Below are 18,190 nucleotides of genomic sequence, written 5' to 3' on the forward strand. Positions count from 1 at the left end.
CCCACTCCACAAAGCTTCCTCCTGCTTTGGGTAAAGAAGTTCATCGAGGCCCAGACCTGGAGATCGGTCCTTGAAAGAGAAAATGGAACCGAAATACAGATTTGTTTGTAGCGGACATGACTATTCAGCCTCGCAAAAACTAAACAAAGCCACGAAAACCTTGTGGCCTGGCAACAACAACAACAAAAAAAACCCCCACGAAGCTTTTTATCCCTCCTAGTGTAACAACAGTGGAGACAAGACCCCTTATTTATATTTCATTCGTCGAACTAATCAAACCCTCAATTCTCACTACCAAATGCAGTTTAGCGAGGCGGTGATACTTATGCAAGTAGACACAAATCGGTGCAGCAACACCACAACTGGACACGGTGCTTTAAATATTGCGAAAGGCTAGCGCTGACTCCACTAGACAACTGCGAGGACTCACAGCAGATCAAACGGGTTTAACCGCCCCGGTTCTGCTTTTGCCGCGTCTCGCCGCAGTGCCCGAGCACTCTCCGGTGGCAAAACGAACAAGGGACCACCCCCACCCCCCCGCGCGCAGCCCCTGCTCCGTCCCTCACCCTGCGGGAAGCGGGCCGAGCCGGTACCTCGGATTTTGCCACAGCAAAACGAAGGAAACGTTTGCGTTCGGACTGGAAAGCGAAGGAGCTTCGACGCAACGGCAAGCTGCAGCCTGGATCGGTCCCCAGACTCGACGGGTTTGCGGTCCCCAGCTTTAAGCTTTCCAGAGAGTTTCAGGGACAGTACGGATCCATCTTTACAGCCCCCCGCCCACCGACCGAGGGACTGGGCCCGCGGAAGCACGTGCCCAGGTTCTTCTTTCGAGACTGATGTGCAGGTAGCATGCCGTGTCCGCGCCACCAACCAAGCGTAACGAACTTTGCTTTAACTATTTAATTATTTATAGCATAACCAGCAAGAGCAGTCCAAGAACTTTTACACCTGCTATTCAAGAACCCAGTTTACTAAGCTAAGTAGAAAACACATTTAAAAAACCCCCAAAACCAAACCTTACTTGGATCAGAAGAGTGCTATGGTCGAGATCTGAAATGCTGTGCATGACTATCCCTTTATGGCAAACCAAGATATTAAATATGATGACAATTTCCCATTGATTTCCCTGTTCTGTTTCTTTCTAGCAACACCAAACCCCGAAACTGATAGCAAGAAGTGAGGGCCAAGGGCAGCCAACTTTCCTTTTAAATGGAGGCAAAGGACTTCTTTAAGCAAAAGCAGAAGTCAAGAGCTTCTAGTATTTGTACAACAGCTATTTCACAGCCACTGACAGCTGCGTATTTTCCCAACCATGCATAATTGTAACTCAATGCCAGGCACGCGTACCTCATTTAGCACACGTCTTTGCCGTGTTGATACAAGTCAGGAACATTCGGTGCCTTCACATCCCTTTCTGTCAAACTCGACACCAGCCATTGGCGCTAACCGCTGAGAAAACCCAAGGAAGTTTTTAAAACACCCTACACACACAAAGTCGCGGCTTTTCTTCCAGAGGCCCTTTAGCGAACGTTCTCGGCAGCCTCACCGAGCGCTTTTCCACGGCAGGAAAAGCCGAGGCGGCTTTTCAGCGTTGGCACGACCGCTGCTGTGCTCCTGACGGATTAGCCTGAAGAGCGGGGGCAACCTCCTGTCGTCTAATCCTCCTCAGAGCTCAGCCACCGCTCCGATGCTAGAGAAGGTTTATGTCTTTTTTTCTAAGCAGAGGAAACTAACCTCGTTGCTGCTCGGAAATCACAGTTTCCCAGTTACCGCTCGAGGAGGTCAGCATCTGGGTTTCTTCCATCTTTGCCTCACTTTTAAAATGCTTCAAGGGCCACGTAATCTTCACGAGAGGCTCTACCCGCTCCTGCAGGCGATGGCTTTTCATATGAGCGTTCCTACCTTTTATCTTGTCAAACACCCTGGAAGTTAGAAAACAAACAGGGTTTGGTTTGGGGTTTTTTTTTTCCATTCGATAAACACCGTTAAACCGAGCTTCATTATTTCTGCTTCTGTGCATTTCTGTGCGTTTTGATGCGCGGTACGACACAGTTCCATTGCTTCATTCTGCCGGTACCCCCGGCTGCGTGGGACGGTGGTGGTTAAACGCGACAGACCTGCGGGTTGAAAGTTGGCTGCAAAGTCAAACAAAGCTGCAGGGAGGCCCAGGGGCAGGGGTAATCCTCAAGCTGCCCTCAGCTCCGCTCCCTCCCCCCCCGCCCCCTGGGCGGCTTCGAAAGTTTAAATCCTTTTTAACCAAAAGCAGCAGGTTTCTAGAAGAAAAATTAATAGCTACCTTTCACACTCTCTACAGGGAAATACGCCCCCATCGTCGGCACTTCCAGCCTGGTACGAAGACTCACGCAGATTGCAGGGCATCTTTTTATGACTCTTCTGCTTTATCTTCATGCTTTCCTTAGGCAGAAGACGGTGCCTCTTCTTCGGGCTGCAAACAGCCTGTAAATCAGAGAGCCTTTATTCATTTTTCCTTCTCTTCAGAAAGGTGGACAGCTAAAGTAAAAAAACTAGCTTGAAAACTCTCTGAATTGCCGAGAAAGGCACCGAGAATGCATGACAGACGTCCGGCACAAAAATGTACCGGCCCAAGTCTGCCCAGGCACACTCCTCCGAACGCTAAATAGCCGAAAAAACGCTTTAATTCGACTGTGAGGATGGGGTGCAAACACAGACCTTGGAAGAAAAAACGTATTATTTATACTGCCCTAAGCGGAATAGCACTTTCCTCCGCAGAAGTCTATACGACAGGTTTAAAGCGTAGAACGACTAAGCACTGAAGTTACATGGTTACCCGGTTTCTACCACACGCACACAAAAAACCCACCTTTCTGTGAACCAAATTCCTGTTTGCCGGCAGGGAACGTTTTAGCAATCCCCGCGCAGAGCCGCGTCACCAGCAGTTCCCTTTTACTGGGATGGTACAGAACAACCCCGAAAATCATCAGCAACAAGTTTAATGCGAACAGGATTATTAACGTTAGCGAGTAGCGGGGAATTCTCTTATTTCAATCAGCAAGGCTGCCAGCACGTTAAGAACAAACGCTGCCTGTAAAGGGTAGCAGCACGGTTTAGTAATGGTGCTAACTGCGGAATACCGCTCCGCTGTCTCAAAGTTATTCTATAGAATAAGTTTATCAAAGCAGCAGCCGAATAAAACCAGAACCTCTCCCTGGGCAGCATCTGCCGCGCCTTTCACAGAGCACTGGAAGACGTTTTCATGGAGGAGCGGCCTCTCGCACAAATCCCCAGCCGTTTTTCTACCTTTTCTTCAGCCTCTTCCACCTCATCCTTGTCTCTCTTGACCTTTTTTGCTATTACTTGAGCTCGACTGTAGTCAAACTTAATTTTTTTTTTCCAGATATAGTAATATTCAACACACTGGGACACATTCTTAGTCTGAATCTATTGTGAGAAAAACAGAAGCAATCTATAATGGACATACTGTAGCAAAACATTTAAGACACAGATATACAACAAATCCATCTAGCACAGTTTTTCCTTCCCCCATTTCTCTCCGGTTATCGCAACGCAACGTACGGGTGAGATCAGACAGAAAACCAGCCTTCCTCTTCTGAAAAGGCTGCAAAGACGCGTTGGAAGGGCAGAACTGTACGTTTCACACGGGTGGTCAGCAGAGCGTTTCATTCCTGTTTTAATATCTCTGGTGTTTTGTGCCAGAGATATTAAATATTCTGTTGTAATTATACGCTAGGGCAAATAGTGTCTTGTACCGGTGTCTTTTTAGCATTAAGAAGCAGACACTAGGTTTCAAAGAACAGGACTCCAGCACACAACCCAAAATACGGCTTGCTGGGTTAAAACTGTCAACCCTAACAGCCCTAGATCCACCGCGGCCCAACGGCTTTACCTTCTTCTGGATCAGGTAAAAATCCTTCTTGTGTACGCAAAAAGCCTTTCTAAACAACTGCTTCTCGAGAGGCGTCCAAGTATCTGAACCTAGTAATAAACAGCAACACGCAAATTATTAGATCACTCGCAGCCTAAGAGAAATCAGCACAATTTATTAGCCACGTATCGACGTCTCTCCTCCTTCAGAAAGCAATTACCAAATGCAGCAGCGAATGCATTAGCAATACTAGTTATTACAGCCAGCAGATAAGCCCTGCGTGCCGTAAAGCACGGGCACAACTGACAGGAAGAGCGTACGGCAACGAGTATTTGGCGTTGCCGCACTTCAGCGTGCTCCTCCCGTTGGGTGTCACTGCAGGGCAGCGCACGTCAAAGCAGCGGGCTGAAACACAAGAAACGAGGCATCCCCCGTGTAAAAAAGCACCGTAAACAGATTAAAACTGAAAGTGCTTTGCCACTACTTTCCCCGCCCCAAAGAACACACTTTTTTTTTTTAAAATAAACTCTTTAAATCAGGATACAGAAAGGGAATTGCAGCATCTGTTAGCATTCCTGGTGAAGGAACAAGCTCTACTTCCAGTTTACCTGCGTAACGATAATTAGCCAGAGGATGGGATTCAGATTTCTGAGGCGCCCCAAAAAGCAGCATCTCCAGAGCCTCCTGCAAGATTTAATGTAAAAAGACTTTAGATTCAAAATAAACTTTAAATCAGGATACAGAAAGGGAATTGCAGCATCTGTTAGCATTCCTGGTGAAGGAACAAGCTCTACTTCCAGTTTACCTGCGTAACGATAATTAGCCAGAGGATGGGATTCAGATTTCTGAGGCGCCCCAAAAAGCAGCATCTCCAGAGCCTCCTGCAAGATTTAATGTAAAAAGACTTTAGATTCCCCCTGAGGAGGAGCAAAAAGGTAAATTCTTGCTTTCAGGTATTTTGCTACTTCAGTGATTCAGTCCACCGTCGGAAGATTTTGCTCGCTCCATGCTCAGCAACAGCGCTTCGGGATCACCTCAGCCCACCGCAGCTGATGGAAACACTTCCTCAATCCGCACCAAAGTGCTTTAGGAAAACGGGACCTCAGGAGATCAGGAGATCTCTGGGGACCAAGCCGCGGGACCCTGCCTGCCACCACCTCCAGGAGAAGATTCCTCTCTGCCGGAATCATTTTCGGCTCGTCCCTGCCGCAGCAGACGTGCTCGTAGAGCCTCCTCGTGGAGGCGCAGCATACACCGAGTCCTCCGCTATATTTGGGCGAGCTGTTAAATCCCTTCTTCAAAGAACACGGGAGCAAAGCAGAGCCACCCGGGGCTTAACCGGGACCGGGCTGGAGGTGTTTGCTCAGCGAGGGGCGCCCGGGGTTGTTGTAATTGCCGAGCGCAGGATGTTTATCTAGAGCAGACCTCGGGTTTTATCTAATATGGCAATTCCTTCACTCCTGGCATTCGGGGGAGTAGTACTTATATCCTCCGAATTGTCACGTAATTTACAAGAGACAAAAGAAGCTCTTATGCATACACCAGGACAGGGTCTGTAATCCCAAGAGACGTTCGTGCAGGCTGCGGCAACAGGCAGCACACAAGAACTCTGCGAGTTTAGCCAAGAGACCAGAGTCCAGCCTGTGGAATAGAAAACTGGGAGCGGCTCCCACCTCACACCAGTAACAGAGGCCGTCCTAGCCCGTTATTAATTATGACCAAATAGCTGCTTCTTACCAGAACATTGCCTCGTGCTTCGTGCAGACAATGCAAGGCTAGCTCTAGGTTCGTTCCTCCCCCCGGCATGACGCTGGAGCAGGCCATGTTGAGCAGTTCTGTTACTGCAAATGCAACGAAAACCAACAGAAAGTCCTTTTCCATCAAGAAAGGAGAAAAGGTGCGATACAAGAGAGAGGGAAAACGGAACAAGTGCAACAGACAGACTGGAGACCAAGAAAAGGCACAGAAAAAAAAGGCAGATGTCCCAGCTATCCGGCTATCGCTGTCTCTACCCTAAGAACAGCTTTGGTGCCGACAACTCCAGAGACGAAATCTCCCCTCTTCCAAGGTCGCTGCAGACGAGGCGAGACAGATACAAATGCCCCTGACCATTTCTCATGCAAGATGCTACCGAGAGCATAAGCTGTTATTTGTTCACTGTTCTACCGCCACGGAGCAATCTCCTTCCCTCTAACGCTACCACGCGTGAAGGTGGTCGAGAAAGGAAGGGAGAGAATCTGAACGTACAAGAAGCTGCTGCGAAAACGTGGAATTTTTGAACCCTAGTATCTCGGGGGTGGCCTTGGCAGAAAAGTGTTAAAGAAACCTCTGTCCTGTGTTTCCGGGTTAGTTGCGATGTCTCCCCAGGGCTTCCACACCAGCGACGCTGCCTGTTCATCCTTTCCCAACTGTGATCTATCCCGGAGGTTCGGCACCTCCGCCTGAAATCGGCTTCCAACGTTGATGTGCCTGAAGTAATAAGAAAGAGGAGGTGAGGAAGGCAAGGTGTGAACGGACACACACATGGTAGCACGCAGACACATACACACGCGCTTCGAAAGAGGGGCTACGTGACGAGCGAGGCTCAGCTGTAATAAATACGGCACGTATACAACATGCATTTCGCAGCAAAGCATCACTAGCTCTCCTCTAACGACTTTCACAGTCGCTTCTCAGCACCAACAGCGGCACCGCGCTATCCCTGGAATCCTTTTTTCCCCAGTCAATCAAGGAAGTTTGTTCTCCCTTCCTCAAAACCTGACAAAATTTGAGAGGTTCACTTTGAGACTCACAGTGAGCAGCAAAAAAAAAAAAAAAAAAAAAAAAAGAGAGAGAGAAGGCTGCGACCGCGGCCAAAAAACGGACCTCTGAACATCGTGTAGGAGGAGGGAGGCGGGCACCTTTATTTATGACGCCAGCCTAACCGGTAAAGGAAGCCAGTTCTTGACTGGGATGGCCCTGGGCATTTTGTTGCAACTTCACTCTGGCCAGCACGCGGCATCATCCAGCCAAAAAAACGCTATTAACCTCACCAGCGATGCAGGGCAGCGAGAGAAGCGGCCAAGCCATAGGCTCATGGGAGGGAGAAGGTCAATGTCAACTTCGAAGGCCTGCACAGCCCACGCGCTTGAACCAACCACACACCGACTCCCAAACCGCGGCTCCCTCATCGCCCATTTTCCAAACGTTCGCTACTGTTCTAGCTGCTACGCCATAACTCACGGCTGAATGCTGATTTTGGTGTTATCCTTCATCAGACAAAATCCAAAGTCCCCGTCCATTCTGCCTGAAAGAGATAAAAATGCTCAAGATGAAAATCATTCCGCCGAGACCGTCCTTTGGCCTCCCTTCGCATCCCCGTCGTCGCAAACCACTATTCTCTCGGAATTCCCCTCCTTTCAGTGAAATTGCTCGCTTGGAAGCTCTCGAGGTGGACCATCCGGATGCAGTTTCACAGCTGCACCTGACCACGGGTCAGAAGTCAGCCACGCAGGGGCTGAGCAGTTCCGTGTTCTTCGTAAGTGAAAGCCAGTGTCAGAGCAAAACCCTGGTGGGCTGTTTACGTCCCCCTGTTCCACGACAGGAATCGCAAAGTAGAAGTCACGTACTTCTATTGTTTTTAAAGCCTTCTTTGGAAGGCACGAGCAGAGCCGGGGCCTGCCCCTATTTGCAGGCGCGACTCCTTAACTCGGCCGCGGTCTCTGAATAACTACAGATGACAAACCACCGAGCTGAAGCCGAACCCAGAGGAAAACTGCGTTCGCCGGGCTGCCGCCTCTGACACGCAGGGGCCCACCGTAGCATCTTCGGCAGTTTCACGACAGGACTGCTTGGGTGTAGCCACTACCTGTGTTTAATACTCAGATTAAGATGAATTTTTACCGCAAACTGGTACAATAAAATCAGTTTACGAGTAACTCAAACTGCTACATGTAAACACCCGTATTTCCACTGGCCCGCATACGATGCAGTAATTTACCCGACAGGAAGGTGGATACCATTTTAATTTATAACCCACCCATCTTGGAGAAAAGGACTGCGGGTGAGTTTTCTGTTCCTGCAGTCCGTATGATAGCCAGCTGGATTCCTTTCCAGTTCTATTATCTGTTGAGTGCAGACATTAGGGTTTTATTACCTAATACAGCAGTGAACAGCTGGTTGGGATCACCGTTAGCAGAGGAAGAGCAGAGAGTGCTGAAATAGAGGCCTGATCCCTCCCGCACGGGGCTGAGCATCGGAGGCGGCGTGTAAGGAGAGCGCTGGAACAAGTCTCTCAGCAGATGATCCACCAGGAACACGGGCGAACGAAGGTTACTCTGGTAACACCCTCCCATCCCCGGCTGGGCTTCAGGGGCCGGCGGAGGTGGGATAAAGAGTGATTTTGGCCGCGTTTGCCTCTTTCTCTGGTGCAAGATTTCTTTGAGGTCCTTCCCATCCGGGCTTTCCTTTTCAGTAACCTGGACAAACAATTCCAAACAAACCGTCAAATCCACAGAAAAGCAGCGGAACAAGTTCAAGGCACTTGAAAACATACAGAAGAAAGCTTGAGATTGCGTAGGGTTTTTATCTGGTTTTCTTCTAGACTCTCGGCGTGATTTATTATTCCGAGCTCAATATCGAACACCAAATCCCCAAACCTGCGTGAGGAGCGCAGTCAGAGGACCCTCTGCTCCACTCCTCACTCGTGCAGACGGCTCTGGGGAAGCCAACAGACACACTCATGAGAACGAGAGCTGTTGAAAAGAACCCTCCGCAAGTTTTTTTTTGGTAGTCAGAGAGAGTGCTGAAAGAAAAAGAAAGTAACTTCTGAAATCGTCTTGAAATTCTTTAAATTGCCTAGCAAAATTCCGAGCATTTTCCTAGGCTTTAATGCCAAGCGTCTGTCCTGCACCCTACCGTTGATACTTCCCACGTCATCTTTTATTTTCACACAACTCAAGGTGATTAGTGGGTTACATGTTTCCGACAAGTTACTCGGACGGACCCTGGAACCTTTACCACGTCCATTTCCGTAGTAATTACCACCAAGGCCATCACTGCCGCGTCATTTGAATATAATTTGGGGGATTTAAGGGAGCCGTAACGCTAAGCTGCCGGCTAAGCCAGCGAAACTCACACGCCGGTGACCAGTCGCTCAAAGACGCGACTCCAGCGAAGTCGGCCAACTAAGGTGTCACTGCTAAATCATTAAAATACTCCAGGAGTGCAGTCGCCACCCACCTCGTTCCCTCCTTGCGAGTTCGCAGCCGTCACCGGCACCGAGACAGGAATCACGAGCGGAGCCGCTGTTACGTCCTCTAAAGGCACCTCGGGTTTTGAGGGACAGTTTCCACCTCCTGCCGCCTGGAGCGACAGTTCCTGAGCGTTTACGTCTCCGGCATCGCACACCTTCCCGCAAACACAGACAAGGGTACGAGGTGTATCTTCTGGCATCAGCCGTCTGAGGACGCCACGGCGCTTCGCAAACTATTCTTTCAAGTCGCTTCCGAATTGTTTCTCCATTACATAAAATAGTGATGATAAGAGCTGCCACGCTGAGGAAGTTTCTCTAAGCACAACGTAATTTAGCAAGAGCCCAGGACAGGAATCCCTACCGCGCCAATTCCTTATTCTTATTTTTACAAAACTGAGCTCCCAAGTTCACACTATCAGCTAGAACAGTCGGGCTTACACTTTTCACGCGCGCTTCACAGCTGTAGAGCAAGGAACATTGCTGCAATAGCAGCAATAGCAGCAGCTTTCAAAATAGTACCATCATTCAAGAACGTCCGCTACGTAACAACCGCCCGAAGGGCTTCAAGCAGCACCCTGATTCTGGATCCCACTCCTGTACTCATCTGAATTTTCAGTACAAAGGGTGAGTTACTCCACAGCTTTTATCTCCATACGCTACAGGCAGGTTTTAAAGAATCCTCACGACCTTAATTCAAATTCCTGTTCAATAACAAGCACTGAAGGGTTCAGTTTCTTTCCCTTTACCTGCTGTTCCTCCTTCCTTTGTGGTGGATGCCATTGTTCGCCACGAAAACACCCGTGGCTCTCTAGACCGTTCTCGGTGTAAAACAGCTGACCGCAGTCCTTGCGGAGAAAGCCGCCTTCACCGCTGCTGCCATCAGTAGGAGCAGCACCGCTCTTATTGCTAAGTGAAAAATCGAGATAAAGGGATGGAAAATTAACGTTATAAAGTTGAACCGCTTTTAAAAAAAGAAAATAACTTAATCACTATCAACATTAGATCCACGCTTGCGCTTCCTGCCGTAGAGCTCATTTCACGTCTAGCTGGGAAATCTCTGCAGTTCATTCAGCAGCAAAAGATGTTAACTAGAGAAAGATCCCCAGCGGGGCATCAATCGCCAGCGTTACAAAGATACAGCTTTAAATACGAGACGCAGTTAAGCTACCTCCTCTTTTGAGCGGTTACAGGAATTGTACCTATGAACAGATACGTGCAAATATTATTTTCAAAGTTACATACATCGCTTTTGAACCGCGACACCAAAAAAGAACGACCTGCGTTAAAAACTCCAGAAGGATTTCCTTTCACCACCACGCGTTCCACGCACTGCGGGATTTCTGACAGATCCCACTCCGTGAGCGGAAAGACGCGTCATTTGCGGGTCACTCCCCCGTGCGAATTCAGCGTTCGGGAAAGGCGACGTTGGAAGTCCTGCAGAGCCATTTCTCTACCCACACGACGAAGAAAGCTGTCGTGGTTTAACCAAAGCAAACGAAGTTAAAGCTTCCCAGCGCAGCATACTTACTGCCTCGCCCTTCCTATAGCCCGGCTAATCCTCGGAACCTCTTCTGACACGGAAACGGAGGACCGGGCAGGCTACCAAGGCCGCTCGACCAGGTAATTATTTTCACGTGGCTCACCAGGAACCACGACTTTCATTTGTTGCCAAAGAGCGACGAAATTCTTCTTTTTTATTGAGAGAGAGCAGCTCCCTTACCTGCGCTGCTCAGCAGCGCTGCAGGAAAAGGCACCTCTTCCGAGGCTGCGTGGGGACTGCGCTGCTGCTCAGAAGGACGGAGATTATAAAAATCTCTTCTTTTTCTCTCTCCAGGGAGCAGCTTGCTTTCTCGCTCAGCCAATGGCAAGCTACCTAGCCTGGGCAGTAAGGTGGCAGAGCCACGATTTACGTACAGAGAGAACACCAGAGGTGTGCAGTCCCTGCGCCAAAAGAAAGTGGCAATTACCGAAGAAGAGGGAAGTGTGTTTATTTTCTTCAACGGCGAGAATCGAGTCACAAACTCACTCTAAAAAAAAAATAATTAACCATAAAATTAGCTAATCGCTTCTAAGACCTAAATTCAGGGCCTGCCTCAGCGATTATAATGCAATAATACTCTTTACAGGCAGGCTGCTCACCGGGAATGAGACGGAGAGCGAAGCCCATACCCCGTGCCCGCCCCCCCCCCGGAAAGCCTTCGACGAGGTGAATCCCTTAACATTATCCCAGATTTCCATTTCTTTACTTCCACGGTGAACTTTTGGTCTTTTGTCGTTGTAATGTGTGAAAAGAACAAGCCAGGTCATTCCTTATTACGTCCTTAACAGTCTTAAACATTTCACTCAAGTCACCTCCCGGTCACGCTTCAGTCGCTGCACGGTTTTTACGATTGTGGGTTAGAAATTAGGTTGGAAGTCTTGCCATTCTAATTTAAACACCTATTAATTAGCACAATCTAAAGCTAGCCAAATGAACAGGCTACGTTAAATCTCAACCCCGAGGGAAAAGAAATGCGCCTGACAGGTGCTAAAACGCGCTCTAGAAAACAACCGCCACCCTCAAAACTTCAGTGCAACCTGCTTACCACCCAGCTGACAAGTTGTCTTCCTCTGCTGCGTTCGTGAGGCTGTAGATATTTCCACCCTGCAGTTAAAGAAACAATAATCAAAAGCAGATGTTATTCTGCCTGCAAGTAAAGCCTTAAAATATAGTCATTCTGTCGTTAAAAAAAAAGAAATGGAACATCTGAGCCGTTTTCTCCATGAAAATAACACTTTGCACTTGCGCAGCAAAGCAACGCTCGTTACCAAATCCCATAAATCTTTAGTCATTAATCAATACTCCTCGTAACACTTCGATACACGCGTGCACGCTGTAAGCACACGTGCAAATGGGAATCCCCGTTTACACAACGCCGGTATCAAACCGCATTATTTCCATCACAAGCCGCAGGCAGGGGCGGCCACGCTCCGATTCCTCGGCCACACGTCGTTCCCGTGCCACGTGCCTGGCTCCAGAACTCCAGTGACGCGGGGAGGACGGGATCATCCCGATCCCCAGCTGCTGCGGGCGTCGACTCTGCCGACACCACGCTGCCCGGCCGACAACAGGCACTCGGGAGCAGGACGGGGATTCGCTCGTGCCCCACGCATCACCCCAGCCCCCAAAAATCTCCTGGAGTTAGAGGAATGCAAATCTAAGACTCCCCTAAGCCACTGGCCGCTGAAGCAACACCTTTTCGAGGAGCCAGGGCGGAAACAGGAGCAACACAGACAGGGTTTAACCTCAGCGCGTTAGAAATTCCCCGTCCTGAGGGCTGCCAGTCCCCTCGGCCCGACGCATGAGGCAGCGGCGACCCCCTCGGGACGGGGCAAGATGTTTTCACATCCGCGTGTAAGCCTGGCATCTGACTAATTACCAACAAAGCACTTAAACCAACCCCAGACTTCGGAGATATTCAGTCCCCAAAACAGCCGCAGCACGTTTATCCGTAACGCAAGCTTCCACCACTACCCTCAATTAACTATTCTATTTGACTACCCTCACTTAATTATTTTGACTTCGACCTCCAGAGGCTAACCTCCGAAGGCGAGAAGTCCGTTTAGGTTGACTCTTGATCTCCCTGCCCTCCCACGGGCAACGAGACACCAATTATTTCCGCTCGAGAAAGGGGCTCCCGTTCCACGGGCACCGAGCTCGCTGAACCTTCAGGCGTTCGCAGCTTTTGATTATCCTTTTTGATTTTGATTTTTGATTTTTTTGATTTTGATTATACCTGGGCGCAAGCCCGACCACGAAGCCAGGTGAAAGGCTACGTATCACGTTACTAAATATCCCAAGACTTGATCTGGTTAAGTTATTTCTAAACCTTTGGCACTGGATTAATTAGTTAATGGTTTTCAGAGCGCTCTGGATGTGTAAATTGCCGCGTAAGCACCAAGCACTGTTATGGGTGAATCTAGAGCTGTCAACACTAATAAAAAGCACCTAAAAGAGCGCAGGAAGGCAGCCAACGGCTCCGAGACCCAAACTCAAGCAACAGACCGCTCAAAGTAAAGAAAGAGCCCATTGGCGTACTTGAATCCTGTTGAAAATGGTCAGCCTGCGCGTGCCCCCGGCCGCAGGAGCCGACGAGAAGGACGCCATGGCCACCTGGCTGGGGGGAGCCGCGCAGCTCAGGCCAAAAGTCAGCCTCTCCCTGCGGACGGCAGGCAGACGCCAAGACCGGCCAGCACCCGCCGGCGGTTTCCCGCCCGTCTCTGTGCTACGATCTTTACTCTTCTCTTTTTTAAATGCAGAAGCCTTGTTTTCTAGCTGATTCGACCTCCCAGAAGAGTGGCTTCCCACGGCACTTCCACGCGTTCCATACTGGAGCTGGCTAGGAACAGAAGAGTCTCTTAATCCCCCGTGTTCTTTCATGGGGGACTGAAAGGCAGGGGCTGCCTGCGGTCCTTGTTTCTCCCCGTCCGAGGAAACGCCCTGGAACTGGGGTACAGCCTTTTGGAGGTACGTGGAAGGCCCTTCGTACTCCGTCGGCTGCGGAAGCTGGGGAGCCAAGGGGGGCGGCTGCTGAAACCCCGCTTGGAGGGGGTTTGCTGGCAGGTGCTTGGCCTCGGGAGCCGCCAGCAGGGACGGAGCCAGCGCCCGGGAGTGAGACAGGACCTGCTGAGACTTGGTGATCACCCGGAAGAGGTGCTGCTGCACCTGCAGCGGCTCCGGGCACTCAGCAGGCTCCTGGGGTTTCGGGAAGAGCTGCCTGGTCTCGCTCTGCAGCGCACCGCGTTTCCAAACCTCCGGAAAACTCAACTCCCCAGCGTTCTCCCACAGGTGGGAGTCGTGGGTTTTCGCCGACTGAAAGGCTTCCTCGAAACAACCGAGGGCCGACTCACTCGGCGCGTCCTCTTCAGCTTTAAAAGGTGCAACGGGGAAAGACAAGGCATCCGGACACTCGTACGCAGCCGAGAAGGTGCAGGAAGGTCCGGCGAACCCCTCTGAAACACCCTGCGCTGCGACAGGCAGCTTGCGGGCAAGGCAGACGCTATCCCTTTTGGGTTTAGCACAAACCGGCACGTTCCTTATCCACTGAAAGTTACTGCTCGACTGGTTTGCAGACAGCTTCTGCCCTCCGAACACAGGAAAACAAGGCAGGGCGCCGTCGGGACAACACTGCAGCCCCGCGGGCTCCGAGGAGAACTGGGCTTCTGAAATAAAAGACCTGCTGGTCAGGTTGGTAACTACGTTCTCACCCGGCGCGATCACAGACACGTTGCCGGGATTTATTACGGCACAGACGTCGGAAGAAGCAGCGCTCTTTTGGCAAGAGAGGCGATCCTTCGATGTATTGCCTCCTGCAGCCTCCGAAAGTCCACTGCTGTTAGATGTGAGGCAAGAGGCCTGGCTCGCTGGGGAGGAATCTGTCCAGGCAGCACCTGCGTGCTCTGCGGAGGGCAAGGCAGCCAAAGGAAGCTTCTGGTTCGCAAAGCTGTTCGCAGCGCACCCGAGCAGGTCTCTTTCGGGTGGGAAAGAGCCCGACTCTGAGCGCGCAGTCAGTCTGTCCACCGATTTCCCGCTGCCTTGGATATACAGACCAGGAAGAAGCGGGGATTCCCCCCCGGCACCTTCCTTCGGAGCCTCCTTCAAGCGGCACAAGCTGTGCTGCAGTTCATAATGCCGGCGCAGCGAACGGTGATCGCAGTAACTCTTATCGCAGTCTCGCTCCGGGCACACAAAAGGTTTTATTTTCCGATGCGTCAACATGTGTCCGCTCCTGCGGTGATCAAGAGAAGAAAAGATTGCGTATTAGCGTTTCCAACTGAAAAAGGAAGTCATTTTGCACCTAAGCTACCGCAGCTCTTGCAGTCCTTCTGTTTAGCACAGTTCTGCTCAAGGCAGAGACGCAGCACAGGACATAAATCAAAGCGGAATTTGGCCTCTATTCAGAAGAGGTCCACTAAAGTGCCCTCCGACTGCTTTTCCCACTGGGACGCGGCACAATCCCGCTTGCTCCATCACCTCTCCAGAAACACAACTCAAAAGGGATCTGAAATTCTCCCCAAATCCAAGAGGATCTCCCCAGCCTATCAGCCCCCCCGCGCTCAGCAAGGATGAAGCAAATCAGAACACAGCTCGGCAGGGATCTCAACCCACGTTCTACCTGTGAGCAACGCCAGTCGACACAAACTAAAGGCTGGTTACAATTCTCTCTCGTTTTAGAGTAGAAAAGGGTAGAGTAGAAATTGGTAGAGAGACAGAAAAAGTTAGGCAGGCGCGTTACCTAAAACAACGGGAAACTGACTGTAGAATTGCAGACTGTCACTTCATAAAGGCACATTTTAGGACAGAATAGGTTTGTTGGCAACCGCCCCGGTCTGACACAAAGCGTAACGGTGTTTTATTTAGCCCCGGACTACCACCACCAAAAACCGGACCCGCAACGATCTGCTGGTGTTTCGAGAGCCTTCCAGAATTAGTAATAAAAGCTTTACGGCACCGGGAAGCGTAGGGTTCCGGGCAGCGGTTGCATCGATAAGCGATCTTTTGCAACAGCTCCTAAAACAGCGGCTGCCAAAAATCAGAAGCTGACTCTCCAGTACAAACAGCTTCCACGCGATTTCCCCCACGCCAGTCATCAGACAGGGGAAGAAAGAAGAAAAAAAAAAAAAAAGACTAGCTGCTATTGTAGGGCTCAGTATTACAGATTTTTCTGCAGCTGGACAGAAATAAGATACTTTTGAGGCTTTTCCTGCACCAGCCTGCTCTGGAAAGTTCAAAGCTGATTTGCATCCTCTAGGGAAGTCGTTTTGTAACCCAACTTCACAGCGTTTGCTAGCCTGAAAACACGACCAAGACTAACAATCGCTGTAACTTCTGAAGTTGGAAAACGAAGTGCCGCAGAAGCCAACCTTATTTACATTTGGTAAACAAGGCCGCAGCAACTCCACGCGTTTTTAACGGCGAATGCCTACGTACAGGTGGTCCGGCCGCTTAAAGGCCTTGCTGCAGACGGTGCAGACGTGTTCCCGTTTCTGGCTGTGAGTCAGGCAGTGTTTGCTGAGAGCGCTGGCACTGCCGAACACCTTCCCGCAGCGGCTGCAGCCCGGCAGCGAGGTCCGAGGAAAGCCGAGGGGACGCTTTCCTCTCCCTGCGGATCTGCCGCTGCCGCCTCCTCCTCCTCCTCCTCCAGCCTCCTCCGGTCCCGTTGGCGTGGGAAGCCCCGGCTCTGAAGGAAGGGAGCAAGCGATATCCTCAGGTTACTCTCGCAATGACAAGCTTCTCACTTTAGTACTAATAACATCTCTTTTTATAACGCTTCCGTTGGAGGGCTCCGGCCCGTGGGTTGCGATGGCTGACTATCCGCACAAAAACGAGTACGGAAGTCCCACAGACCTGCCCCACCTCTTACGATCCGCAGCTCTGGAGCTGCTTTATTTCTGGGGTCTCCGCAAACACCTAAACCCACGTCCCACCCTCACACAAGTTACGTCCTTCGCCGGTTTGGACCTCGTTGTAATGAATTTTACCACTTTCCCCTCTTTCTTGGGAAAAGAGGGAGGGAACGGGACAACTCCAAACCACATTGTTCAAGGTGTTTTACCTACAGCAATTCGACTCAGGTGACAACCCAGGCACTTCCCGCTGGATTGGACTTTGGGAGACAATTCAAGGTTCCCCACCCACGAGTAAGGAACGAGCCGTTACGAGCTGTTATTAACTGGCGAACCAGTAGAAACGCAGGCCCCAGTTGTCAGGAGAAAGTCTCGTTTTCTTACTCGAGCGCTGCTAGTTACAGATTTTCATTCGTTTTGTTTTCAAGCCACCCAAACAGGGCGTGCGCTTTTAGAGACATTAGCAATTAAGTCATCCATCCCCTCCAGAAGAGCGTTTCACTAAAGGCGCTCTCCTTGCAACGGCAGACCTAGAAAAAGCCCATTCTGCTTAATCCATTTCACAGGGAATTTGAAACGCAGAAAGAATTAAACGGAATGTCTCTTCTCCGCTTCAGGGAAAGCCACTAATATAGATGTTTGCAACATGTTTGGCAAATCTATCATTTTAATGCCTTTGCATTTTCCATTTCCAGCTGGAGAGCAGGTTGCAAGGACTCTTGGAAAAAAAAAAAAAAAGAAAAAAAACCAAACCACATTATTCCTGTCAGGGTATAATTTTAAGAAAATAGGACAGAAGTGAAATTCCTGTCAAAGAGAGGTGTTATAATTATTATCATCTTCTACAGCCTTACCAATTTGAACGTCATTTTACAGGTAAAAGGCAACAAGAAACATTTTCGAAGTGCTTACTGATTAAAAAAACCCCACATATCCACCTCTTTACCCCAAAAATATTCCCACGTAATGGACTCCGCCACCTATATAGGTACTAAATAACTCCAGCTGCTTTGATCTGCGAGGCACCCTTCAAAGTAAGAGAACGCCGAGTCCAGCGCGCTCACCGTGCTGCGAGGGCCGCGAGTCAGACTCATCAAGGAGCTGAACAGAGTGGCAGTCCTTCGCCGGGTACAGAGAGAGCACGTTTAAATCGGCCTCCAGAGCGTCGCTGGCCGCATCCGCGGCTGGAAGGTCAGGCACCACATCCAAGCCGCTCAGCCCCCCGTACATCACGTCTTTCGCATCTAGGCACAAATCGTGGTTGAGGGCCTCGCTACAGACCAGCCCCTGGCTTTCGGAAAATCCAGGGAGATGCATCTCCAAATGGACCGCGTTCTCGTCGCCGAAGGGGTACTGGTCCATGCCCACCGCCGACCTTACGGCCAGTTAAAGGTGGTCTCGTTTCCACCCAGAGCAAAACTCAAGGGCGTGCGGACAACGAGCCTCCTAAACAAGAGCGTAAAAAGGAGAAGTTAAATAAGATTTTGGTGTTACTCACCAAACCCTAACCAGCACCGCAACTGGGGCACCAGCCCTGTATCAACCATACCTTATCAGAGAAGAAAACAGAAGTTTCCCGATGCCCGTTGCAAACGCAAGGCACACCCCTGCCCTCTGAAACAGAGGAGGGCTGCTGAGACCCCGCAGGCAGGCTTGGAGGGCTGGGGAGCAGCGTGGGGTTGGGGGTGAGGGGGCTCTCCCCGAGG

General features: G+C 50.3%; 2 protein-coding genes across 2 annotated transcripts in view; one reads left to right on the top strand and one right to left on the bottom strand.

Moving 5' to 3' along the window:
• The window catches only part of LOC103906313 (zinc finger BED domain-containing protein 1-like), a 5,275-nt gene extending 4,438 nt beyond the window's left edge, over positions 1 to 837 (top strand). Inside the window, exon 2 of the mRNA XM_019474358.1 lies at positions 487 to 837. Within this exon, the coding sequence (XP_019329903.1) occupies positions 487 to 837 (351 nt within the window). The remainder of the gene's footprint in view (positions 1 to 486) is intronic.
• On the bottom strand, positions 793 to 17,846 carry ZNF541 (zinc finger protein 541). The gene is made up of 15 exons (XM_009288187.1): positions 17,549 to 17,846; positions 16,069 to 16,318; positions 13,177 to 14,866; positions 11,684 to 11,742; positions 9,845 to 10,004; positions 9,086 to 9,253; positions 8,001 to 8,322; positions 7,088 to 7,151; positions 6,192 to 6,334; positions 5,603 to 5,706; positions 4,671 to 4,746; positions 3,887 to 3,975; positions 3,280 to 3,420; positions 2,297 to 2,457; positions 793 to 1,922 (listed from the first exon to the last, which is right to left on the bottom strand). The coding sequence occupies exons 1-15, from the start codon at positions 17,844 to 17,846 to the stop codon at positions 1,730 to 1,732; spliced, it is 3,918 nt and encodes a 1,305-aa protein (XP_009286462.1). The 3' UTR covers positions 793 to 1,729.
• Positions 17,847 to 18,190: the final 344 nt, after the last annotated feature.

Source organism: Aptenodytes forsteri, unplaced genomic scaffold (genome assembly GCF_000699145.1).
Source record: "Aptenodytes forsteri isolate BGI_AS27 unplaced genomic scaffold, ASM69914v1 Scaffold553, whole genome shotgun sequence".
NCBI classification, from domain to species: Eukaryota; Metazoa; Chordata; class Aves; order Sphenisciformes; family Spheniscidae; genus Aptenodytes; species Aptenodytes forsteri.

Coding starts and splice junctions, on each gene's coding strand:
- ZNF541 (XM_009288187.1), bottom strand. CDS start 17,846: ATGGACCAGTACCCCTTCGGCGACGAGAACGCGGTCCATTTGGAGATG. Junction 4,747..5,602: donor AAGCACGAGGCAATGTTCTG/GTAAGAAGCAGC, acceptor TAAATCTTGCAG/GAGGCTCTGGAGATGCTGCT. Junction 2,458..3,279: donor TGGAAGAGGCTGAAGAAAAG/GTAGAAAAACGG, acceptor TCTGATTTACAG/GCTGTTTGCAGCCCGAAGAA.